The sequence below is a fragment of the Bipolaris oryzae genome, assembly GCF_000523455.1.
Source record: "Bipolaris oryzae ATCC 44560 unplaced genomic scaffold scaffold_44, whole genome shotgun sequence".
Lineage (NCBI taxonomy): Eukaryota > Fungi > Ascomycota > Dothideomycetes > Pleosporales > Pleosporaceae > Bipolaris > Bipolaris oryzae.
In genome coordinates, this window is record NW_006911320.1 from 46,436 (window position 1) to 70,179 (window position 23,744).

Sequence of the window (23,744 nt, forward strand, 5' to 3'; positions counted from 1 at the left end):
TGGCGCAGCTCAAGATAAGAGCATGCGAAAAAAGAGCCCGTACATGTATTTGCGCCTATACTCCTTTTGTGTACACCGCGTGCACATGCATTCTATTCCTCACTCGTAATGTTACGTTTCCCCTTCGGCCATGAAAATTACAATTTTTGAAACATAAAGTTATCGTGCTTCTAATGGAAAGGGCATGGTGGGTGTTGTACTTCCCACTGAGGTAAAGCCAATAGTGGGCTTTGCCGTCGAAGCTGATGTTGCTTGAGTGTTTGTCGATGGTTTTTTTCGGAACAGGTGTCCTGGATCCGGATTCAGGGCCTTGCCGATGGCATGCGACAGGGGGCCCACTCGGCAGATGGAATGAGCCGTAACCAGCATAGCCTCTCGTAATGGATGACTGATCAATACCTCAAAGCTTTATGGAAGCTCCGTTGCGACATCGGTAATGCCGGTGATTTCAGTGCAGCGCTGCTAGTTGCCATCGATTCGGAAGCATTCGTCCTCGTTTCAAACTGAAGTTGGGATCCAATGACCCGGAGGGAGATACGCAGCCCCTTCTTTTTCAACGCATCCACTAAGCTCTGTATTTGAATAGTAAACTTTGTGGCAGCATCCAGAAAATGCTCGTAATCAGCGTCGCTCAACGACGCCTGTCCCAAGTCTACTTCGATTGCAATTTCGGTTCGCGCTGTCTGGATCATACCGAGCGCCTCGATGGCACTACAAAACCGCTGCTCTTCAATCTTCCGGTTATCGGGCAATAAAAAGGCAAAAAGAAGAGGCTGAATCTGTATTTGTAACCGTCGTGCATAGACGGCTGGGGTCATGCCAAAGCCAAAGCCATCCGTGCCGAGGAATGGCTCAAGCAGGCACATCTCGTGATGAGCAAACTTGAAAGTGCGTGTCCAATAATAGCACTCTAACATCTCCCGTGCAAGATTGAAGTCCCAGCCTTTTTTGCTCAAACAGGCTGAAACAGGGTCTTCGATCCATCGGTATGAGTATTGGCCGCAAGGTTCTCGAATCAGGTGAGTGAAGCGGTACGTCCTGCCCAAGGCAGCGCGGCGCACAATAACTTCATTGTCATAGCTTCCTTCAAAGCAGAAAATGTATATGCGATTGCGGAGCTCACGTGGCAAACGTGAGAATATGTTCATAACACTGCTGTCTCTACTAGGGGGACTGGCCCTCCTGTCCATGCTTCTGGTAAGTCAGCACCCGCCAGAGGATTCAAATGTTGTCTTGCTCTCACTGTCTTTCAGATTGAATTGGAAGGAAATCGTTATTCGTTGATGCGTGTGACTCGTGCATGTTGTTCCGTCGGAGCATGGTCAGCGATGGTAATATGCTTGCACACCCTTCCTATCGCGGCCGTTGATAGATGCCGTCCTTTCTCTGTGGGCCGGGACAAGCCGTTCAGAATTCACACCACTCCTTCTTCTACGCAGCCCATAGGGAGAGCTGGCGGCGACGCATAATTAAGTAAATTTTGAGAGGTGAGCCTCACGCCAGATCACGGGAAGCACTAACCTGCAAAGAATGCCTTTTCGCGAGTGGTTTTCCAACACATTTGCGCCTAGTCGGAGGCCTGCGACGCAGTAATCCCGATTAGGAAAGCATTGCGCGAAGCACGGATACTACGGAAGCCCGAGAACAAGGCTGATCCTACACAGATTACGCTCTGCTTGACGGTGCGGAATTCACAGTGGCACCGAAAACCCCATCCAAGAGGGCCCGAAACAGTCCAAGACTTTTATCGATGTCTTGACCTTTCATATGGCGTGGTCTGCTCGGTCGCCCCAACCTCGGTACTACGGAGAGAGTATTTTATTTTTGGTCCAAGTGGCCCCAGCATGACAGTGCCAGCCAAGACTGGTTTGCGAATACGATGAATGCTAATGTAAAGTAAGGCCACATGTTTGCGCATACTCAACGTCTTATCCACGCCACCAGCCGCCTGCATGTAGCTAGTAGCATTATCGCAATGTCACGTGCAGTACCCCACAATCATAGGCCCTGGCTTACAGTCTGCAGGAAGCATGCATCCGATCTGTCATCACTCGCCAAACCCTACAACATTGGTTCGATACTGCCTCAAACAATAAGTGTGCATTCTCCTCAAGCACACATCATTGCCCTCTCTGCCCATCTCTCTACGATCCCGACCTTGCCACACCCCCGCGGAACTGAGCATGTACAGCTCGCCCCCTCCCCAGCACGAATGCACACACATACCGATGATTCAAGAGCCAATAAACCCGAAACTCATTGCCAGTGGGCATAAGCACTCGATCTAGTAACATACCGTCTGACACAGCATACCATGGCTGCGCCGTAAGTATGCAGGTGAGCAAGCGCTATTCTAGGTTCCTATTCGGGCCCTTCGGGCACCGCTCCAACAAATGGTCTAATACGAATTTCTTTTGCCGAGCAGACGAGCGGTAATCTAGACTTGATAACGAGAGAAAAAAATCTTACAATGCGGTGGCGTGGCTGCTGGTGGGAACGGTTGGCCGCGGGCGAGATCTACGACTACAAAGTGGCGATCGTCATATTGTGTTATGGTTGTCGATGATGACCATAATGCAGCAGCTATAGGTATGGGTAGGGGGGCTGCTTGTATCAAGCTACCTACCTACCACATCGGCACACCGATGTCTTTTATCTTTATCCGGACCGCGATATACTTTTACCCGATGAGCCCTTGAGCGGTCTCCTGAATTCCATGGATGCTTTCTGCATGTTCCGATCTTTCCCATGACCTTCTGTGCGGCATGGCTGCCGTAACGCAGGCAATGGCTTCGGGAAGGTATGTCGTCTGTATAGCAAGATGCATGCGTACTAAGCGCTTCGGCCCGTGAACCGCCAACTTGGCATCAAGGCTGCTGATCTTTCGCTGGCGAGACGAGTGCGTACGAGCAAGATGGGACTGTTAGAGCGGGCCTCTTGAACCTTTCGCGCTCTCATCATCCCATGATTTCTTGCGCATTGCTCGTATATCCGCTAGGTGGGGCATTTCCCGGTTGCCTTTTGGGTGTATTGTCGATTTCCAATTACCAGCACTTTCTCTGGCCGTCCTACTCTTGTGGCGCTCAGTTCAGCCTATACTGGTTTTTTACCCTCATTTTCATCGCATATCCGCTTTTCAGGCGCCCGTAATCAGCAGTCGGCGACCTCCACGAGCAAATAGGGCGTGGCTGCACAGATGTGTTGGTTCAGCTGATAAGTAAGCCGTGGTGGGGTCATGGGGGCGGAAGGATCGATCTCTTGACCGATAAGATGATCGATTTGTACGGCGACGTTGGATTGTACGAACAAGTCCACATACCAAGGCTGTGAGATTGAGATTTGTGACTACTCAATGACGCAGCGGATTTTTTCATGGATGCCATTGAGTATTCAGAAATAAGGGCCAGAACTTCAATCCATCCACCTAGAGCTACCATTGGTCAGTACTTTGGAATAAAATGAGGGTGTCTAGGTAGAAGTGGACGCCATAGACGCTAAAACTTCTATCCCAAGACAACGAGACGCATTTGGGTACTACACAGCCTTCTCATGGCTTTTTGCTGCACTCCTATTCATCAATGGCGCAAAGCTAAGAACTGCAGACGCGGTTCCTAGACCTCATTGGACTTAAATTCCGGCAGGACCGGCCTCGCGATGGAGACGATACGGCCGTTTCGGCAGTGCCATGTGCTATCCACATGTCCCCGACCCTATCAAGAGCTCAGGATACCATATCCTAATCGTGTTGTTACTGGCGCATCACCAATCCCATCCCAGGCACGCTCAAGGCTGTCGCTGCCGGACATGACTCTTTCACCAGAACGAACTGAAGGCTGAGGGTCCATGATAGTATACCGCGATCCTACGCAGGAGTATTGGGAACCTGGAAGCATAACTGGACAGTACACCCTATTTACCGGATCCTAGGCTAAGGCACTAAACGGCGACTTGAGAAGCCACGACGTAAGGGCCGAGGAGTAGGAAAAGATATACAATATATGGAAAAGTTGCCAGGCTTACTGTGTCAACGATCTGATCGCCCGGTTCCATCAGCACCTAAATCATCCCATTTTACGCCTGTCTTCAATCATCGGTATGATACGTAGGAGCAACAACGATGGTGTGTACATCACCGGTTTAGGCCACCAGTACCCCGAGTATGCAATCGGGCAGGATGATTTTGAGGGATTCCTTCAGCGTCTATACCCTGAGCACGTCTCTTCGCCAACGTCAGTACAGTTCAGAATTCCAAGCACATCTTCTCACGTATACAGCGTGAAAAAGCTTATTAGCTTCAACACAAAGACACAGATCACTTCCCGTCCAACAGTCTTTGACCATACCAAATGGACCCAAAAAGACGCCACACCACCAACTCTCAACTCGATATCCCATGACTTTCGTACCGCAGGCGTCAGTCTCGCTGCATCTGTGTGTGAAAAGGCAATGCATGAAGCCGGAATTGGAGCGCAAGAGATTACACACATTGTTGCCGTGACATGCACCAATTCTGACAATCCGGGCTACGACCTCTTTGTGTGCGAGAAACTCAGGCTGGGGCCAGATGTCCAGCGCATTCTTGTCCAGGGCGTGGGTTGCGCAGGAGGTCTCTCAGCACTGCGAGCAGCCGCCGACATTGCCGCCGCTGCATCGCTCAAGAAACGAAAGGCACGAGTCCTCGTTGTCGCATGCGAAATTTGTAGTCTCTTCTTTCGGGCAGAGATACAAAACATCTTGCAAGGCGGAGATGAGACGCTGCGTATAGCACCCGCATTGTTCTCTGACGCCGCTGCCGCACTGGTAGTGTGCAACGAGCTTGCATTGGCTCCGTCTCAAGCCCCCGTTTACCAATTGAGAGAGTGGGCAAGCATGGTGTCGCCGGGGACATCTAGTTTCATGTCTTATAATTTTGGGAAAAATGGTTGGTACTCCGTGCTCTCTACATGAATACTGTTAAACTGACTCTGATTTCAGGCTTGATAGCTAGCATTACTAAAGATGTTCCCAAAGCAGCAATCAGTGCTATTGCGCCGATTTTCCAACAACTCTGCAACGCATCCAACGCCGCTATTAGTAATATAGTACCGTTGCCTCGGATGCCAGCAGACTTTGATTGGGCAATTCATCCCGGGGGTGCTGCTATATTGCATGGCGCGAAAGACTCGCTCGGTCTTACTGATGACCACATTAGAGCCTCGCTCGACGTCTACAAACGCTATGGCAACTCTTCGAGCGCATCCGTACTCATCGTACTTGACAATATGAGACATTTGGGCCCGGGTAGAGACGACGTGGTTGCCGTTAGTTTTGGGCCAGGGTTGACAGTGGAAATGTGCATGATGACGCGATGCCGCGCCTCAGATCCTGGTATGCCAGTTTATCGACGTCAAAGAGCGTCTTCGTTTTGGGTAGCATTGCACTCGAGATTTTCAAGGAAGTATGCAATGCAACATCGGGGTTGATGGAAAATGTAAGTGAGTTGTTCATACCTAGGAATTACGTCCGCTGAGTTGGATCTTGTACATATCGCTACTTTGCAATAAACAAAAGTAACATGCCAAACGAATCGCCACTCACAACATCACTTTCAACAGCATGAATACAATGTATTCACAGTACTACAACATAAACACACACATGATAGTCCCGAGAGAAAGTCCGATGTTGCATAGAACTTCGTGGAATTGATCCCCACAATTGTGGATCATGATGCGGAATCGGGCCCGGACCTGCGGACAATGCGGAGTCCGGGAGATAGACACTACTGATTGGATCTCCCGCGCAAACCAGTGACGAACGTTGAACTTTGAACAATTCACACACACAACAGGGCGGCATCAAGAAACGTACCTGAACCCCTCTTTTCCCTTCCTTCTTTTCTCCTCTTTTTCCCTTTCAACGTTGAGGGGAAAAAATAAAATAAAATCTAGGAACATGGAAAAGAGCCCAGCAACGAACCCGCCACACGATCCAATATCTGCGGGCCACCACCAATACAAAGCAACTTGCTACGCGGAAAAAACCCCTGCACTTCAACATAGCGCTGGCAAAGATGCGGCGAAGATATCGCAACGAAAATGGTCATCATGGTTCACACAGCGTGGATCCGAGCCCCCTTTTCTCCTCAAATACAGAAGTTCAGACACTTTTATCATTGGGACCGTGACTTTGGCCGTCTTCACCGTAAGTCATCCAATCCCCCCCCTTTTCCCCCAAATATATCACTACCATTACCAACCACTGCTACATGTCAAATCTCAAAATCTCAAACCTTACAACCCATCACACATAGCGCTAGAGCTAATTTAGACATGTCCAAAAAAGGACATGTTTCTCTACGGCGTCATCGTGCCCGTAATCCCCTTTGCCATCTCGTCGCACAGCCACGTGGACGAAGATCGAGTGCAGTACTGGGTCTCAGTGCTCGTGGCCGTGTACGGAGCGTCTCTTCTTGCATGCTCGCCCGTGTGCGGCTGGCTTGCTGACCACGGGTCGTCCCGGCGCATGCCGCTGCTTGTGGGCTTGCTGGTTTTGCTGGGGTCGACCGTGTTGCTGAATCTTGGCAGTTCGATTGGTGTGCTGATTACGGGGCGTGTGTTACAAGGTGCTTCGGCGGCTGTGGTGTAAGGAGACGTTTTTTTTGGTTTTTCGTTTTTATTTCCGTGATTGGTTTGAGAGGGTTAGGTGACTGACCATGGTGTAGGTGGGTTGTTGGGCTTGCGTTGCTGGCTGACACGGTACCCCAGGATCAGCTTGCCACAGCGTCCGGGTGGCTGTCGACGGGCATGTCGCTGGGTATGCTGATATCTCCGCTTCTGGGGGGTGTCGTGTATGATCACGCTGGCTACAATGCTGTTTTCGGCATGAGTTACGCACTAATTGGGCTGGACGTGGTTCTTCGACTGCTCCTTGTGGAAAAGAAGGTGGCAGTAAGATGGGATGCCAGTGCGATAGGACGGCGACCAGTCGAGGCGCATGACAGCCTAGGTGGAGACGCTACACCACAAAGTGAGGGATCAGATGCTTCCGAAGCGCCAGTCCAGTCGGAAGCAAGCCAGCTCGAAATGCAGCGGCAAGGACCGCCTCGACGGCGGCTGCGGGATCGCCTTCCTCCCGTTGTATCACTGCTCTACTCCCGACGCTTGCTTGCCTCGCTATTCTGCGCACTCATTCAGGCGCTCTTGCTGACGGCATTCGACTCGGTTCTCGCCATTCACGCTGCAAAGACGTTCAACTGGACAGCAACGGGTGCGGCGCTGTTGTTCCTTCCCATTGCCATTCCGAGTTTTCTCGCGCCATTGTGGGGCTGGCTGTGCGACAAGTACGGCGGACGATACATTGTCGTCACCGGGTTCTTATGCGGCTGTCCGCCGCTGGTGTGCTTGCGTTTTGTCACGGAGAATACAATCAGGGACAAGGTACTTCTATGTGCATTGTTGGCAATCACAGGGCTCTTCATTGGCATGACGTTTGCGCCTGTCATGGCTGAGATTTCAGCCGTGGCAGAAGCAAAGGAGAGGAAGTTGATTGCAAGCGGACGGCCTGGGTTTGGGAAAGGCGGTGCATTTGCTCAAGCTTATGCATTGTTCAATATGGCGTTTGCTGGAGGCTCTATGGCCGGGCCTTTGCTAGCTGGGTTCATTGTTGAAGCACATGGGTGGGCGACCATGGCAGCGGTACTGGGAGGACTATCTGCCGCGGCTGCAATACCTGGATTTCTGTGGCTAGGCGGTTGGATCGGCGGGAAGCTATAAGTTTCATGGTGGAAAAAAAGGTGCGTGCATTGGATGTGTGTATGAATTGTATAGTATGTCAGAGCATGCTGGTAACATGCATTTGCTGGAGTGGGCTTACTCAGCCTTCAAAAACTTTCCATTATCCTACCCTGCACAGCACTATATCATTCTACCAGGTCAAGTCCGAGGTATAGACTCATGGCTGCGGCGCTCACGTCCGGATAAACATGGGCGCATGTGAATCCGGGGGATTGCTGACAGATTGGGTTGCGGGCCTTTCCCGTCGACCGGCTGGCTCGCATGCAATGGAAGCCATCACACGACCGGTGATGATTGACGTTGAAAAGTGGCATTTGGTCACATGGCGGCTAGTCTGGGGTATACTGGGGAATTGTGGGGTACCTTGCGCCGCCCACCCGCTATACTCTGACTGCTAACCGGCTTTGTTCAGGGTCCAGGCAGACTACACATCTGACCGCCATGCGACAACGGCAAACTACTCAAGGCCTTAGGCTGTGACAGACGACTTCTGCGCTGCTATAGGCCAGGGTACAGATCAGATGACGGAGCGGAAACTAGCCCGCGGCCTTGCGCCAAGCCGAGGCCCACGGCAAATGTACCTCAATGGCGGCCTTGACACTGTCATTCGCGACGTCGAACGCCATGGAACTCCCAAGACTCCGCCTCGCTGGCGATCAGGTCGGAAGCCGAGCGATGATGTGCTCGTATTGACTCGGCACATGTACTACAGCGAAAACCCGATTCTAGCGTACCGATGTGTGTTCGCTCGGCAAAGACAACAACGCACGAGCAAGTGCATGTCAACATCACGTGCCGGCAACCCTGTCTGAACTTGCAGGGCCGTGTGACTGCATCAGCGTGTGAAAGCAGGATCAAGGTATACTACAGTCCACGGACATAGCTGCGTCCGCCGCCAAGTGTCGCTTGCAGGCATCACCTGCTACGTCACCTCCCACTGCTGCCCTGCTCACACTGGGCGAAATCCCCATGTTGTGCCCAAAGAGGCATTTTTCATGGATGCTCCGGCCTTCACTCTCATCATCCGGACCCGTGGCCAATCATGCCGCGAGCACACTGGCTGATTCACACATCTCCACTCCGCACAGACTCGAGTAGCGAGAGACCTGCCTATTCTGCTCTCCAAGACTCTCCCCGCTCACTTGTCATCGTCATGTGCAGTCCACGACTACAGCCATTATAGTTCCCGCGAGCGAACCATGGTCGCTATTGCAACGACCTGGCTGGGTATGTTGGCATTTCTTTGTATGCCTACGCCCGGATTCAGTATAAGAGTGACCTCTATGACCGCGTCTTGACCTCTCTACTCCAGCAACTCATCCTGGCAACACAACCTGAGAGCAACATCACTCTTGCAACATGCTTCTCACCAAACTCGTCTCCACCTTGTCGTTATGCGCCGCTGTCCTGGCTGCTCCTGCGTAAGTGATGCCCTGGTAGCATCACTGCCAAAACAAACATCACATCGTGTCCCTGCTGACTTTCCTTTAGCCAGCAGAAGCGTGCAGTCGGCTTCAACTGGGGATCTGAGAAGATTCGCGGTGTAAACATTGGTGGATGGTTGGTCCTGGAGCCGTAAGTGACATGGGTTGTGTTATGCTTTGTGACATCCGCTGACCTACTTCCACAGCTGGATCACCCCATCAATCTTCGACAATGCAAACAGAGGCCGCCCGCAAAACGATATTGTTGACGGTAAGCTGCATGACCTTCATACTGGAAATGATGCTAATAACGCGCAGAGTACACGTTGGGTGAAAAGCTTGGCAGCCAAAATGCCCTTAACATCCTTCGTAACCACTGGAATACTTTTGTTACCTGGCAAGACTTCAACAAAATCAAGCAGTCTGGCTTCAACGTTGTCCGTATTCCCATTGGTTACTGGGCATACGACACCTTTGGCTCGCCCTACGTCGGCGGAGCAGCTGTCTACATTGATGCTGCCATCGACTGGGCTCGCAGCCTAGGCTTGAAGATTATTATTGACCTTCACGGTGCACCTGGATCCCAGAACGGGTTTGACAACTCTGGCCAACGCATGGATCGCCCCACATGGCAACAGGGCGACACTATCCGAAGGACCCTACAAGTTTTGCGCACAATCTCCCAAAAGTACGCACAAACAAGCTACCAGGACGTCATCATCGGTATCCAACTACTCAACGAGCCCGCACTTTACAATGGCCTTAGTCGTGATGTCCTTGCACAGTTCTACCGCGACGGTTACGGCCAAGTGCGCGAGGTTTCCGACACCCCAGTTATCATTTCCGACGGCTTCACTGCACCAAGCTCCTGGAACGGCTTCCTCACACCCTCAGATGCCAACGCCCAGAATGTAGCCATTGATAACCACCAGTATCAAGTATTCGATTCCAACCTGCTCAAACTGTCGCCCGCCGGACACGCTCAACAGGCCTGCAGGAACACTGGCGCATATGGCGGTGCAGACAAGTGGACCTTTGGTATGTTCAAGAAGATGCCATATAATGAACTCTTACTGACTTATATGTTGTAGTTGGAGAGTGGACTTCCGCCATGACGTAAGCATGACCCTTTCGTACATATGAAAAAAAAGCACATAAAACTGACTGCCGGCAGGGACTGCGCACGTTACTTGAACGGCTACGGCCGTGGTGCCCGCTATGATGGTACCTACCTGGGCAACCCCAAGCTGGGCGAGTGCGGCTGGCGAAACGACCTAGCGCAGTGGCCCGCCTCTTACAAGGACGACTCCAGGCGCTACATCGAGGCCCAGATCCGCGCTTTTGAGTCGACGACCCAGGGCTGGTTCTGGTGGAACTTCAAGACCGAGAGTGCGGCTGAGTGGGATGCTTTCAGGCTTATCGACGCTGGTGTCTTCCCCGCCATTAGAAACGGACAGGTAGAGTACAAGTTTGGTGCCGCCTGCTAGAAACGTGGCTCGACAACTGGCTTGAAACTTTTACTTGTTGCACCTCTAGAAGGGAGCTAGACGAGCTGAACGCAATGACAAAAGGAAAAGTAAAGCAGGCATGTTGCAATTGCATAGATGGAGCCTGGGCTTTTGTCGTCCAGTTCGATTTAACGACTTATGATGATTTTGAATAACGAAGTACACGATAGCAATGAAATTTCCCTTCAAACACTTTTTTGTGCAAGCACAAGATAAAATGCGGGTGAGGGGGTACATACACAATTATGCAATCGTGACCGCGGAAAGTTGACCAGAAGCAAAAAACAAACTAAGCATGGGCTGGGCGCTGCTGTAACACCTGGTGTGGGAAAAAAATCACACAATCAGTGGTACCGCGTCTGCCAGTCAAGCACTTTAGTAGTCATCGTACCACACTTTTTTACCACATGTACTATCCCCACTCCTGACCACGCTCATGCGCGAAAAAAAAAGCTAAGAATCTCCCCACACATACATACACCTCATCATTACACTAGCTTCATCACCTGCAATAATATCTCCGCGTAGACACACACACACACACACATATATACAGCCGAGCAATCGGCCCCAGATTTCGTCTTCCCCAGATCCCCTCCCCCCAGTGTTTTCGCAAATCTACGTGGGGATCGGCAGCAGAACAAGCGCCGAAGGAATAGCCAAGCCACTTCAAGAAACTTGCCCGTTTGCCCCCGTTGCGTGGGTGTTTAAGCCTGAATTGCGGGTGCCCAGCGCTGCAGGCCAAGCGTTTTGTGGCTGCGCGGACATGGGGGGAGGGGGTGGGCTGAAATTTGCCTTTGTGTACAGCTTGTAACCATAGGTAAAGTAGTACCCGACTAGCAGTGCGGGGAAGGAAACGCGGAGGAGGGGAGAGCTGAAGCAGTGTATGCCAATGCTTGCCAAGTCTTTTGTGATTGCAAGGGGAGAAGAGATGGAGTGAGTAGTACGGTGATGGGACCGGTCGGTGTGTGTGTGCATTGCCTGTCCCCCCCCCCCCGGCCAGCCAGGTATATAGGACTTTCACTTTCCTTTTTCCCTTGCTCTTTTTTTTCTTCTTCTTTTCTCTTACACTTACTACTCAATTCCTTAATTCCTTAATACTTCAATTGAGCGAGGGATAATAGGAAGGCGGATAGAATCTTTTGTAGTAGTACTATATACGCAATGGCATCGAAACAACCCCCACCCGTCGTTGTTGAGCCCACAGACGAAAAACCAGCCATTATAGCGCACATTGACGACAAGTCCGAGATCGGGGCTGAGAAACATGCGTCTACCGCTGCGGACTATACGGGTGCGGAGCGCAAGAGTGATCCCGAGGAGATTGCATTGGTGAGGAAGATTGATTGGAGACTTATGGTACGTTCTTGCCCCACCCTCGTATATTACATTGCCTTTGTTTAGCAGAGATGCACTTGTAGTAGAAGAATGAAGAGCTGATAGAAAGGCACGTGTAGCCGACGCTCATGGTCATGTACTTCCTCAACTACGTCGATCGCAACGCCATCGCCCAGGCCCGACTGAATAATCTGGAAGACGATCTGGGCATGACGGGAGTACAGTTTAATACTTGTGTTAGCATGTTAGTTATCCCCCTTCTCCTCCCACACCATATGAATTTAGCAAAAAAAAAACAGGGTCACTGACAGTTTGTAACCAATAGTCTCTTCGTCGGCTACGTCCTCATGCAAATTCCCTCCAACATGCTCATCACGCGCATCAAACCCGGCATCTACATGAGCAGCTGGATGTTCGTCTGGGCCATTGTATCCGCGTGTACGGCGCTCGTGCAGAATTTCGGGGGTTTAGTTGCGTGTCGGTTTTTCCTGGGGATTACTGAGGCGCCGTAAGTCTTCCACTGTCTCTCCCACGTGCATACTTTAGTGTGTACCAGCTTGCTCGTTTTTTTTTCTAACAGTAAGATAGGTTCTACCCGGGAGCCACGTACATGCTTTCGATTTTCTACACGAGGCGGGAAGTAGCAACACGCATTGCATTGTTGTACTGCGCACAGATTCTCGCGACGGGACTGAGCGGGTTGATTGCTGCGGGTGTGTTCCAGATGGATGGGATGAGGGGGATTGCGGGGTGGAGGTGGTTGTTCATTATGTGAGTTTTTCTCCTCCTCTTCATCTTCTCTCCTCCTTTCGTATACGTAGGAAATGAGGTTGTACTAACAAGTCGGCTAGTGAGGGCGCGGTAACAGCTTTCGTAGCCATCTTCGGCTTCTTCATGTTGCCCAGCACGCCACTGACAACCCGCTGGCTGTCGCCTCGCGAGCGCGAACTCGCACATGCACGTATGGAACGTGACCGCATTGGCGATTCCGTGGAGGATGTGAGCATGATGGATGGGCTCAAGCAGGCGTGTAGGGATCCGCGGACGTGGCTTTTCTGCTTGATGCAGAATTTCCATCTCAGTGCTTGCTCGTTTAATTCGTTCTTCCCGACGTAAGTCCCTCTCTTTTCCCCCGAAAACGGGCATTCTTCTAACGAAAATACTCCAGTGTCGTCAAAACCCTCGGCTTCAGCACCACAATCACCCTCGTCCTCACTTGCCCACCTTTCCTCTTTGCTGGCGCAGCCGGCATCGCCACGGGCTGGAGCTCCGGCCGCATGCACGAACGCACTTGGCATATTACCTGCGGCCTGCTCGTCGCAGTCGTAGGTTTCGTCATTGCGGCCAGCACGCTCAACACAGCAGGGCGGTACATTGCATGCTTCATCTTTCCCGTCGGCGCCTACTCTGTCAATTCCGTCATCATTGGATGGGCTTCTTCGACGCTCAGTCAGACAAAGGAGAAGAAGGCTGTAAGTTTTCATCTCTCAACCTTCTCTTTGGAGATGCACCCGATTAACTGATCACAGGTTGTGCTCGCCATGACAAACGTCGGAGGCCAAATCGGCTACATCTACGGTGCCTATCTCTGGCCCGATACGGATAAGCCGCGGTATGGCATTGGATTCGGTGCATCGGCGGGCTTTGCGCTACTGTCTATTTGCTGTGCGTGGATCATCCGCGCTATGCTTATCAAGGAGAATAAGAGATTGAGGCAGTCGACGAATGAGCGGATTATGCTGTACGGGTACTGAGACCGGAAGCTGGATGATTGAAGAGCTAGTGTCACGATTGAATGATTTTCTTCTGGTTTTCTGTATATGAAAGAGTACATGTAATTGGTAAACAGGCAAAACTTTGTCTAAACGACTGTAGTGTGACGAGCACTGTCATCAGCCTATTCTTCGCTAATGATTCGACACAACAAAATCAGATGCCTAAGGTCCCAAATTCTCAATCACCAGCCAAACCAGCTGATCTTGATCTCCCTCCTCAACACTCCTCGTGTCAGCCGCCCCCGCCTTGCCCTTGCGAGTCGCATTCCTAGCTTCGCGCCACTCTTTCCTTGCCTCACGCCACTCCTTTCTCACCGCCAGCTTCTCCTTTCTCAACCCCTTCCTCTTCTCCTTGTACGCCTTCTTCTGCTCCTTCCACTCCTTGCTCTTCTTCGCCTTGCCCTTGCCCTTTGGACCAGAAGCAGCGCGAAGCTCCCTCTTGCGCTGGCGATGCTGCTTCTTTAGTTCGCGACTACGCTTCTTCACCTCACGCATCGCAGCACGCTTGGACTGTTTGGCTGCGAATTTGTTCGCGAGTTTCTGCTTGTCTTGTTCGAGCTTGTTGATAGCAGAGGCACGTTCGCGTGAGATTTCTTCAGGCGTCTTGGTGCCTTTTGCAGCACTTTCTGCAGCCATTTCGTCAATGGAGCGTAGACGTTTGGAAAAGGTGCTTTCGGCGTCGTAGAACTCTTCATCGTCTGAGTCGCTGTCGGAATCAGAGTCGGAGCTGTCTGAGGAGAGCGAGGATGTGTCCGAGTCCGAGTCGTCCACATACTTTTTCTTGCCCTTCCCCTTTTCCCTCTGCGGAGCCGCGTAATCTGTTTGGATCTTGTGATCACCAGGTATGGTACCAGTTTCTTGACCGGATGGAGGCTGATACGATGGCGGTAGATCATTGCGTGCCTGTCCATAGGTCGTAGGCCTAGGAATGCCCTGCTGTCGGGAGTTGCTGCCGCTGGCCGTTCGTCCAATATCCGTACCCAATCTGCTTGCACGCTGACCAAATTGCATGCCCAAATCACCCATCATCTTGCCAAACTCCTCTCCAATCTTCCCAATCTCTTTGCCTACTTCTGCCCATTCTTTTCCGATTGAGTAGTCTCCTTGTCGTGATGGCCCCGCTGCACCACAATGCCCACGACCACGCCTGAAACGCGGCCCATTTCCAGCGGCGCCTAAAGGCCCTCGACCTGGACGCCCAAAGGGAGCATTACCAAAGCCACCAAGCGGTACATTGCCAAATGCACCAAATGGTCCACGTCTCGGTGCGCCAAAAGGCGACCAATTTCCTGCCGGGCCGCCAGATTGCTGGCCATGTCCGTAATGAGCTTCTTCCGATGTTGTCGGGACTGAGTGTGGTGGATCGTCGTATGTGTTCACAGGAGCTGTTTGACGGGAGAAGCGCTCTCCCATTTCGTGCAGCCTGTGAATGTGCTCATTTGGCGATGGCAGCTTCTCGGTATTGAGCGGCTCGATCCATGGAGTCAATCTTTGCGCGCGTAGAGCAGCAGATCTAGGCTCTTCCAAAAGACGGCTAGCAACTGCAGCCCGTTGCCCTGGTCCTGAAGGAATAGGCAGAGTTGCAAGAATCGCTGCTTCACTGCGGAATAACACTCCCAAGCCCCGTGGAGCGAAAAATGCCTCATTAGCTCCTCTGATATACTGACTGACAAGGCTCGAAGATTCATTTCCGTACGTTGATTCGTGTAGTAGATCAGTAGCTGTCGTGTTGGTCGATCTGAGCAGGGCATTGAGACCACGCAGGAAGTTCAAGAATTGGTCTGGGTCAACTCCATGCCCATGTAGTGTTTGGGTGTACGCGCACAGAAACTGCTCATGCTCTCCAGAAGGCCTATCAGAACCTCCCTCGCCAGGGATAGCAATGATCCTATTCAGATGTGGCGCATAGCGTGCAGCGGGATCGGGTTGGTGGCGAGTAAACTCCAGAGCCTGGCTAAGCATAGCAGAAGCCAGGTCGTTGGAAGTCTGAGGTGAACGGAACTCGCTACCCATGCGCCCAACTGGAATGTTCTCTGTGGAGCTGACCTGCTGGACGGGAACACTGGTGGCCTTGTCGCTCCTATGGTTTGCATAGTCTGGAGCATGTTCCTGTTCACTCGCGGGGTCCGTCTGCTCTCCTCTGATTCTGTACTCCCAAATCTCAGGCTCATTTGGTCCTTCGTTACGGGTAATTCGATGGGCCTCGATTTGGTTTGGGTCTACAGGGGCAATGCCATTGCGTGCATCGTGAAAAGCCTGATGCCTCGCGTCATCGTAAGATGGTGGCAGGTCATCATATTGGGGGCCTCCCGGGCTATGTGTAGGCGTAGGGTCAAATTCATTATCTGAAGAATCGGCAACAGATGTAGCGCTTGGAGTAAATACTACGTTCGACTGGGACGATACGGATGGAGGGGATGGGTGTGATGTCAAGTTTGGATCGGCGTGGTAGGAAGGGGGTCCAGCCATGGCGAGTTATGTAATGGTGTTTGCAGGAGCAAGTTTGAGAAGGATGGAGTGTGGGAATGATGAAGCTGGTCCTATACGTTTAATATGCGTGATGTTGGTAGGACATGCACAGCCGTCAAACTGCTGCCTTGAGATGAGGGCACCGTCCAATCGCAACGTGGAAATGGACTCTGATCCCGTGCCGAGCAGTCAATTGAGCAGACAAAGCAATTTGATTTGTTGAGAAGATGGTGTCAACACGAGGCCGCAAAAGCACATGCGCAGCAGCATCGCTTGCACTCGTGTTCATACTATTAGGTGGGCTGTGAAGCGGGGCAGAACGCCACACGGTGGGCTGATGCGTCTAGGTGGCGGTGTACGTAGCCAGAGCTTTGGTCGAACCCCCAGCATGGTCACCGATTGCGATCGCGGCGGGCCGTTGAACAGTGCACGGACACGTACTGTGTACTGCACACGTGCGTGTAATAGTACTGAAAGGTGAAAATTACTTTTCTGTGCGAGCGAGTGAGAGGCCAGAAGATAGGCCGTACGGGATCGTACCGGCCTTATCCTAAAACCTGGTAATGCAATGCCACGGTGTATGACCCCACTCGCGGTGTCCAACATGGCATCACGACATCGATACTCCCAGAATGTTGCTTTGCAAACCTTTGCTTATTCGATTCTCGGCGTCAAACTCACCATATGCGGGCTGCATCCTGCGCATATGACCTGTGGTGAAACGCAGCCAAACGAAGCGTAAAGAAACCAAAATAACGGCAGTACACTGTGCATACTACATACATACCACTGAAACACTACCAATATGAAGAAGAGTGGTACAGTTGCCGTCATAGGACTGGGTGAGATGGTATTCCGCGGACTGTACCAGGAACCTTGCTGACTGGGCTGCCTAGGACCCGCGGGCCTTGTAGCGCTGAAGAATCTCAAGGAGGAAGGGTTCGAAGCTGTCGGATTCGATCGAAATAGCTACATCGGGGGGTTATGGCAGTATTCGACAGAGGAGCAGACGTCGGTGATGGAGACCACCATGGTCAACTTCTCCAAGGAGCGCATGTGCTTCACGGACTTTCCGTTTCCCGACCATATTGCCTCGCATCCTACTGCAGCCCAGGTGCAGCAGTACCTTGTAGCCTACGCCGCCCACTTCCAGCTCGAGGCCTCGATTCGGCTCAATACCCACATTGCCCAGATTACGTTTGACCAAGAACGACAAAAGTGGATCGTGCAGGTCCAGGGGGAGGATACACAATACTTTGACAAGGTAGTCATAGCTACTGGCGGCATGATTAGCAAGGCACACATGCCAACAGTCGAGGGCCTGGACAAGTTTGCTGGCATAAGTATACACTCGCAAGCATTTAAGCGACCAAGCGACTTTGAGGGGAAGAGAGTCATGGTCGTCGGGTTTAGCAACAGCGCGGCGGATACGGCAACGCAACTGGCTGGCATTGCAGATAAAGTTTACATTGCGCACCGTCATGGGGCAAGAGTTGTAGGTCCACCTTGGCATGCCTGGGGCCGAGAAGATCTTTGGACTAACCGTATCATGACAGCTACCACGACACATCAACGGCGTCGCCATAGACCATGCACACAGCCTTCGTCTCTTCAAGTTCCAAAGCCTTATGACCAAGTACTTTCCAAAGTTCAGTGACAAGCCGTTCGATAGGTTGATCAAGAGAATGCAGGATAAGAGTTTCCGTGTTCGCCCCGAGTGGCGCTTCGAGCCAGCGGGCAAGGTACCCATCGTATCCGACAGTCTAGTTCCCTGCCTAGAAGAAGGCAGTGTTTCATCTGTTGCAGGGGTAAAGCGAATTGTGTCGGAGACAAAGGTAGAGCTCGACGACGGAAGCAGCATCGAGGTCGACGTCATAGTATGGTGCACAGGGTACAAGTCGGACTTTAGCATTATTGAACCAAAGTTTGATCCCACGTGTCGTCCACAGCGGTGGCTGGATGCACCCGGGTCAAATGGCAAGTCGCTGTTCCGGCTCTACCACAACGTCTTTTCAGTGGAGAAACCGGATAGTCTGGCGTTCCTAGGCAACGTGCAGATAACACTTGCAAATTTCCAGCAGTTTGACCTGGCCACCATGGCCATTGCGCAGGTTTGGGCAAACAAGTCACAGCTACCCCCTCGCGACGTAATGATTGCTGCAGTCGAAAAGCAGCACGAATGGCTCATTGATCTGGCACGGCGTACCCCAAACGTCTCACCAGGCCACTGCAATATGGGTGTATGGATACGTACCATGGATCGTCTTGCCGGGACAGGAGTCAACGAGTATCTGGGCTACGGGCCCAAGGGATGGGGGTTCCGGCTCCGAGAGCCAAAGTATAGCAACCTCTTGACGGGAGGCATCTGGAGCCCACATATCCACCGTGTTTTCGATGGCAAGAGGAAGCGTTGGGATGGTGCCAAGGAGACAATCATCCAGATCAACGAGAGGATCCGCGAGTCGAAGCGGACAAAGGGGGGAGCTGCTTGAGCCCGCTGAGCTCGCAGATTAGGTAATTTCGTTGGTGCATGAGGCGAAGCTGTATATAGTAAGTAGTAATATGTACATAATAATAGTGAGCTGGCTGTGGTTCTTGTTCGCGAAGATGCTAGGGAGTGCTCGAATGTTCCTTTCTGGACAGCTTCCCCACCATGACGCGATGGTCCGCGGCGAAGGGGGCAGGCAGACAGCGACTTTGATCACAACGCTGAAATGATCTCATACGGTATAACTCTTCCAACACTGCCATCAAGATAAGACACGACACAACACGACACGACTTTGTATTCGTTCGCATAACTAGTGGGATTCTGACAGGCGTGGCGGTCATTACACAAGGTCGCGGCTTGGCCAATCACAGCACAGACTGTTGGGCAACGCATCTGGTGCACAGCGCAACAGACATATCATTTCGATTTGTTTCCACGCGCAACCCCGCAAAACATTGAAACACGTCAATTTCCCCTCCCAAGACTGATAGTCGCTTCTTGTCTATCGCCTGTCCGAAGAAAAAAACACCATCGCCGACCGATACACACGAATAGTCGAATTGCCTAAGAAACACGCAACAACCATATCCAACATGGCGACCCAGACACTGCACGGCTCCTGTGCATGCGGACGGAACCGCTATGTAATTGAGATACCAGCGCAACAAGTGCGCCAAGCTGAGCTGAGATACGACAACACTCCAGCATCGCGTAAGTACTAGATGCATGCCCGCCACACGCGGGGATGCTCCGAACCATCACGGTGCTGTCGCTAACAAAGCATAACAACTACAGGATACCATGCTGCCAACCCTCTCACTCTCTGGCTGCGCGTGCCCTTGCCATGGTATACGTCGGCTACATTCGCCCAATTCCCCGACGAGACACGATTGAGTATCAAGCGCAACTTCGAGTCTCCCTTTGCGTCCCACACCCGCCGTCAGTTCTGCGGATACTGCGGCACACAGCTGTCGTCGTGGAATGAGCGCACGCGCGATGAGGCCGAGCACATCTCCCTGACTGTCGGCAGCTTGTTGGACGAGGACCAGGAGCTGCTGGGCGACCTCGGCTTCATCCCCAGCAGTGACAGTAGCGACGACGAGGGCATGCCATCCGCTGCCCCCTCTCGTCCAACTTCTTCGCGCACCGTCGTCCGCTCGGGTCCCCAGTCTCGCGGTGCTCCCTGGTTTGAGGAGATTGTACGCAACACTCGACTTGGACGCTTCAAGCAGCAGCGCGGTGCACACACGGACAGCGGCGTTCACGTCGAATGGGAAGTCACTGAATGGACTGAAGGCGACGGCCTCGATCTCGACGACGAGGGCAGCGCCACACCCAACAAGCGCAAGATTGGCGACATCGACGACGCTGAAGACGCGGAGATGCGCACCGCGTAAATCTTACCTTCTTTCATTTTCACGTACGGTATGACTTCGACTTAACATTCACAACGACGATAGATTTGGCGCCACTCACGCCTCACGGGACGAGACAATTAGTAATCATTGGTCCTCTAGCAGGGCGACATGGGCTTGGAGTTTGCAGGCGCGTTTCTTTTGTGTATACCATTATGTGAATACAGTATGGCGCATGTCACTTCGCCTTGTTTGTAACATGACCGTTTCCTTCTCAGCTGCATCAATCCATTCACTTTCCTTCATTCCAATTCTTTGCATGCACACCTCATCTCTTGGGTCCAATTTTATCGCACTGCCAATATGTCTTCACTTCTCTTTTGGCATCTAGGCTTTTGGCATTGGGCATGCCGTCTTGGAAAGCCAATCAAACCCATCCGAGCGTAGAGGGACGCGCGGGGGTGGCTCGGCACGGATGTCTCTCGCTAGCGCACAGCGACTCGCAACTTCATTGCCAACGCGGAATATCATCGCATAGAGACGAGTGGACGCTCCGACTCTTGTGGAAAGAGATCTTATAGGTTGGCAAGATGGCTTCGTTGTCCAGGCGCTTCGTTGTCGAGCATTCGCAGTGGGAGGCCTTGCTAATATATCATGAACATTACTTATCTCGCCTTACCTCATTGTGTTATTCGACCAGCCTCTGCATCGGAAAAGGAGCGCTTCCATACTCCCGGGTATGGAGCCCAAGTCCCGTTCATTGGCCCCCATATGGTTCGTACCTGCAATACACAAGGGTTGATTATCTACACCCTGGGATCGACTATCTGCACCCTGCAATGTTCCCGGCATAGTCCGTTTTCTTATCAGTCCCGAGCAACATAACACGATTAGTCTCACCAACCCGCATGCGTCGTTCCACTCCCTGGCTTCAATGCCGGCATAGATTTTTCTCTAGCATGGATGTGCTCCTCGGGTATCGTCCTAACCTGGCCGCTTTTTCTGCCGTCATTCTTGGAGCATGCAAGCATTGTATGGGGCGTAGATGCAACAGCATCTAGCTGCTGCCGCTGCTACTATCCGATCGCTTAGCATATGTATTTACGTGAAGGGGTCATAAGTCTTTTGCAATCTCATAGATAGACGCGTCCGGATCCACTGTCTCTAGTGCCGTCGGTGAATATCGAAGAGCACAAGGACGAACCTTTTGCTTTTTTCCCTTCATTCTACACAGTCCTTGCTGTCCGCCGGCCGACCATCAGCATGGATTCGGAGAGGAAATTGTCATCAGAGAAGCCAGTATCAGTGGATGTAGATGAGGCAGCAGGTGTGACTGAGGTGTTGAACGCCTCAGGACACAAGCAAGAACTTGAGCGCAACTTTAGTTTACTCAATCTCTGCGCCATTGGTATCACCACTGGCAATGTTTGGGCTGCATTGGGAGGCTCCATTGTATGTCGATCCTATCTCCCTGTTCTAAATGCTCCAAACCCTCGAATTCCGCTGACTTGCCTTAGGTCATTGCGCTCTACAATGGCGGTCCTGCTGGTGTCATTTACGAATTTATCACTGTATCGTGCTTCTACTTCATGATTGCGGCATGCATTGCAGAGATGGCATCCGCTATTCCTTCTTCTGCCGGCGTATACCACTGGGCAAGCGTAACAGGCGGGGCGAAATTCGGCAAGGTTATAGGTTTCTATGCTGGATGGTACGTACAGTGGAAAACACCAGATGGGAGAGAAGTTAACTCGCGCCAGGTGGAATGTTTTGGGCTGGATCTTTGGCACAGCATCCATAACCTCAATTCTCTCAACCCAGATCATTTCCATGTACGGCCTATTCCACCCGGGCTATGCCTATGAACGCTGGCACGTCTTTATCGTGTATCTCATCATGACCTGGATTTCCTGCGCCATCGTCATGTTCGCAAATCGCGCCCTCCCAAGCCTGACCAACATCGGCCTCTTCTTCATCCTCATGGGCGTCTTTATCACCATCATGGTATGCGCAATCATGCCGAGTCAAACGGGCAAAGGCTACGCGAGCAGTGAGTTTGTATGGCAACAATGGTCGAATCAGACAGGTTGGAGCAGTGACGGCTTCGTCTTTTGTGCAGGGATGCTAAACGGAGCTTTTGCCGTTGGCACACCGTGAGTACACCAGCCTACTTACACTTCCACGACATACTAACAATCATCTCACAGCGACTGCGTATCCCATCTCGCCGAAGAGCTTCCCCGACCACGTACCAACATCCCCAAAGCGATCCTCGCCCAATACGCCGTCGGCTTCACAACCGCCTTCCTCTACCTCATCACCATCTTCTACTCCGTAAACGACCTCGACACCCTCTTCTCAAACCCCTGGCCCTTCCCCCTCGCCGAACTCTACCGCCAAGCCACAAACTCGCACGGCGGCTCCCTCGGCCTCCTCATCGTCATCTTCCTCCCCACCTTCTGCACAAACATTGGCTGCTACATCACCAGCGGCCGCATGCTCTGGACCCTCGGCCGCGACGACGCCACACCCTTCAGCCACTGGATCGGCAAAGTCGACGCCAAATGGGAGAACCCGTTCAACGCAACGCTGACGTGCGGTCTCATCAATACCGTCTTGGGTTGCATCTATATTGGTAGCAGCACCGCCTTCAACGCTTTCGTCGGCTCCTTCAGCATCCTCTGCTCCCTCTCCTACCTCGCCTTCATCGTACCTAACATGCTTTCCCGCCGCAAACGCGTAGTCAAGGGTCCCTTTACAATGTCCGACCCCATCTTCTACCCCGTAGCCTTTCTCGCGAGCTCCTATATGGTTGTTTGGATCCCGATTTATTGTTTCCCGTCGGCAAGGCCGTTTGATTATACAACCATGAATTATACGAGTGCTCTGACGGGCGGTGTGACGATTTTGCTGGGCGGATGGTATCTGTGGATTAGGAATAAGGGGTATGTGGGGCCGAGACGGTTGGTGGAGAGTTTGGAGAATGGGGAGGTGCCGGGGGCGGTGGAGGAGGAGAAGATGTGATGGGGGGGATTGGAATGGGGGTAGGGGTAGGGTGGAATGGGAGAGTTTTTGTTCTTGATAGTACTTTGTAGCCGTTGCTTCAATGTGATTGTTGATTATTGTACAAAGGGTTAATACGGCTTTCAGATCCAGCGGCTGGTGATTTGTCTATTACTGGGCATGTAAGCAAGGAGTTCATAGACTGGGAATGTGGTCCTAAAATATTTGGGCAGAGAGGAGCTGGGTGATGCCATACGACGCACAAGAGCAGTGTAGTTGGCATAACCTCTGTAAAGTAAAGTTTCGGTCCATTATCCTAGACTATAGCTCCAGCTTGTATCTGCCGACGGACTTTGTAGGAACATCTTTGGACCCCACCGCACCGATGTATTTGCTGACGAAAAAAATGTAATCATGTCGCCAATACTATTCCATCTAAACTACCATGCATCTAGAAGAATTTGTTGGCTGATTTGTTTCTGTTTTCTAAAGAAAGCAAGAGGAGCATTACCTATAGCTTGGATATCTCTGACCGTACGTGAGGGAGTTGCTACGATGATGAGTAGCTAAGCATCTAGGGATATTTTGAAAAGTAGGGCTTTTCTG

The 23,744-nt window shown here is 51.9% G+C and overlaps 10 protein-coding genes across 10 annotated transcripts; 8 read left to right on the forward strand and 2 right to left on the reverse strand.

Annotated features, from left to right (window-relative positions):
• Positions 1-392: 392 nt before the first annotated feature.
• On the reverse strand, positions 393-1,302 carry COCMIDRAFT_92192 (uncharacterized protein; the record flags this gene model as incomplete). The annotated part of the gene is made up of 2 exons (XM_007688593.1): positions 393-1,191; positions 1,244-1,302. The coding sequence occupies 2 exons, from the start codon at positions 1,300-1,302 to the stop codon at positions 393-395; spliced, it is 858 nt and encodes a 285-aa protein (XP_007686783.1).
• A 2,793-nt stretch (positions 1,303-4,095) lies between these two features.
• COCMIDRAFT_35684 (uncharacterized protein) lies at positions 4,096-5,462 on the forward strand (the record flags this gene model as incomplete). The annotated part of the gene is made up of 3 exons (XM_007688574.1): positions 4,096-4,229; positions 4,275-4,921; positions 4,975-5,462. The coding sequence occupies 3 exons, from the start codon at positions 4,096-4,098 to the stop codon at positions 5,460-5,462; spliced, it is 1,269 nt and encodes a 422-aa protein (XP_007686764.1).
• Positions 5,463-5,934: 472 nt separating this feature from the next.
• COCMIDRAFT_92194 (uncharacterized protein) lies at positions 5,935-7,754 on the forward strand (the record flags this gene model as incomplete). The annotated part of the gene is made up of 3 exons (XM_007688594.1): positions 5,935-6,183; positions 6,325-6,623; positions 6,704-7,754. The coding sequence occupies 3 exons, from the start codon at positions 5,935-5,937 to the stop codon at positions 7,752-7,754; spliced, it is 1,599 nt and encodes a 532-aa protein (XP_007686784.1).
• Positions 7,755-9,134: 1,380 nt separating this feature from the next.
• On the forward strand, positions 9,135-10,686 carry COCMIDRAFT_4236 (glycoside hydrolase family 5 protein; the record flags this gene model as incomplete). Its single annotated transcript, XM_007688556.1, has 6 exons — positions 9,135-9,196; positions 9,267-9,350; positions 9,406-9,470; positions 9,518-10,237; positions 10,291-10,315; positions 10,374-10,686. The coding sequence occupies 6 exons, from the start codon at positions 9,135-9,137 to the stop codon at positions 10,684-10,686; spliced, it is 1,269 nt and encodes a 422-aa protein (XP_007686746.1).
• Positions 10,687-11,871: 1,185 nt separating this feature from the next.
• On the forward strand, positions 11,872-13,799 carry COCMIDRAFT_4237 (uncharacterized protein; the record flags this gene model as incomplete). Its single annotated transcript, XM_007688557.1, has 7 exons — positions 11,872-12,066; positions 12,165-12,289; positions 12,371-12,553; positions 12,634-12,816; positions 12,897-13,157; positions 13,214-13,517; positions 13,575-13,799. The coding sequence occupies 7 exons, from the start codon at positions 11,872-11,874 to the stop codon at positions 13,797-13,799; spliced, it is 1,476 nt and encodes a 491-aa protein (XP_007686747.1).
• Positions 13,800-13,982: 183 nt separating this feature from the next.
• Positions 13,983-16,289, reverse strand: COCMIDRAFT_4238 (uncharacterized protein; the record flags this gene model as incomplete). Its single annotated transcript, XM_007688558.1, has 1 exon — positions 13,983-16,289. One exon carries the CDS (start codon positions 16,287-16,289, stop codon positions 13,983-13,985), a length of 2,307 nt encoding a protein of 768 aa, XP_007686748.1.
• Positions 16,290-17,094: 805 nt separating this feature from the next.
• On the forward strand, positions 17,095-18,781 carry COCMIDRAFT_92120 (uncharacterized protein; the record flags this gene model as incomplete). The annotated part of the gene is made up of 3 exons (XM_007688595.1): positions 17,095-17,131; positions 17,186-17,784; positions 17,846-18,781. The coding sequence occupies 3 exons, from the start codon at positions 17,095-17,097 to the stop codon at positions 18,779-18,781; spliced, it is 1,572 nt and encodes a 523-aa protein (XP_007686785.1).
• A 592-nt stretch (positions 18,782-19,373) lies between these two features.
• On the forward strand, positions 19,374-20,177 carry COCMIDRAFT_92131 (uncharacterized protein; the record flags this gene model as incomplete). Its single annotated transcript, XM_007688596.1, has 2 exons — positions 19,374-19,491; positions 19,576-20,177. The coding sequence occupies 2 exons, from the start codon at positions 19,374-19,376 to the stop codon at positions 20,175-20,177; spliced, it is 720 nt and encodes a 239-aa protein (XP_007686786.1).
• A 612-nt stretch (positions 20,178-20,789) lies between these two features.
• Positions 20,790-21,255, forward strand: COCMIDRAFT_35689 (uncharacterized protein; the record flags this gene model as incomplete). Its single annotated transcript, XM_007688575.1, has 3 exons — positions 20,790-20,909; positions 20,990-21,167; positions 21,197-21,255. The coding sequence occupies 3 exons, from the start codon at positions 20,790-20,792 to the stop codon at positions 21,253-21,255; spliced, it is 357 nt and encodes a 118-aa protein (XP_007686765.1).
• Positions 21,256-21,398: 143 nt separating this feature from the next.
• Positions 21,399-23,159, forward strand: COCMIDRAFT_4241 (uncharacterized protein; the record flags this gene model as incomplete). The annotated part of the gene is made up of 4 exons (XM_007688559.1): positions 21,399-21,587; positions 21,653-21,846; positions 21,896-22,288; positions 22,343-23,159. 4 exons carry the CDS (start codon positions 21,399-21,401, stop codon positions 23,157-23,159), a joined length of 1,593 nt encoding a protein of 530 aa, XP_007686749.1.
• Positions 23,160-23,744: the final 585 nt, after the last annotated feature.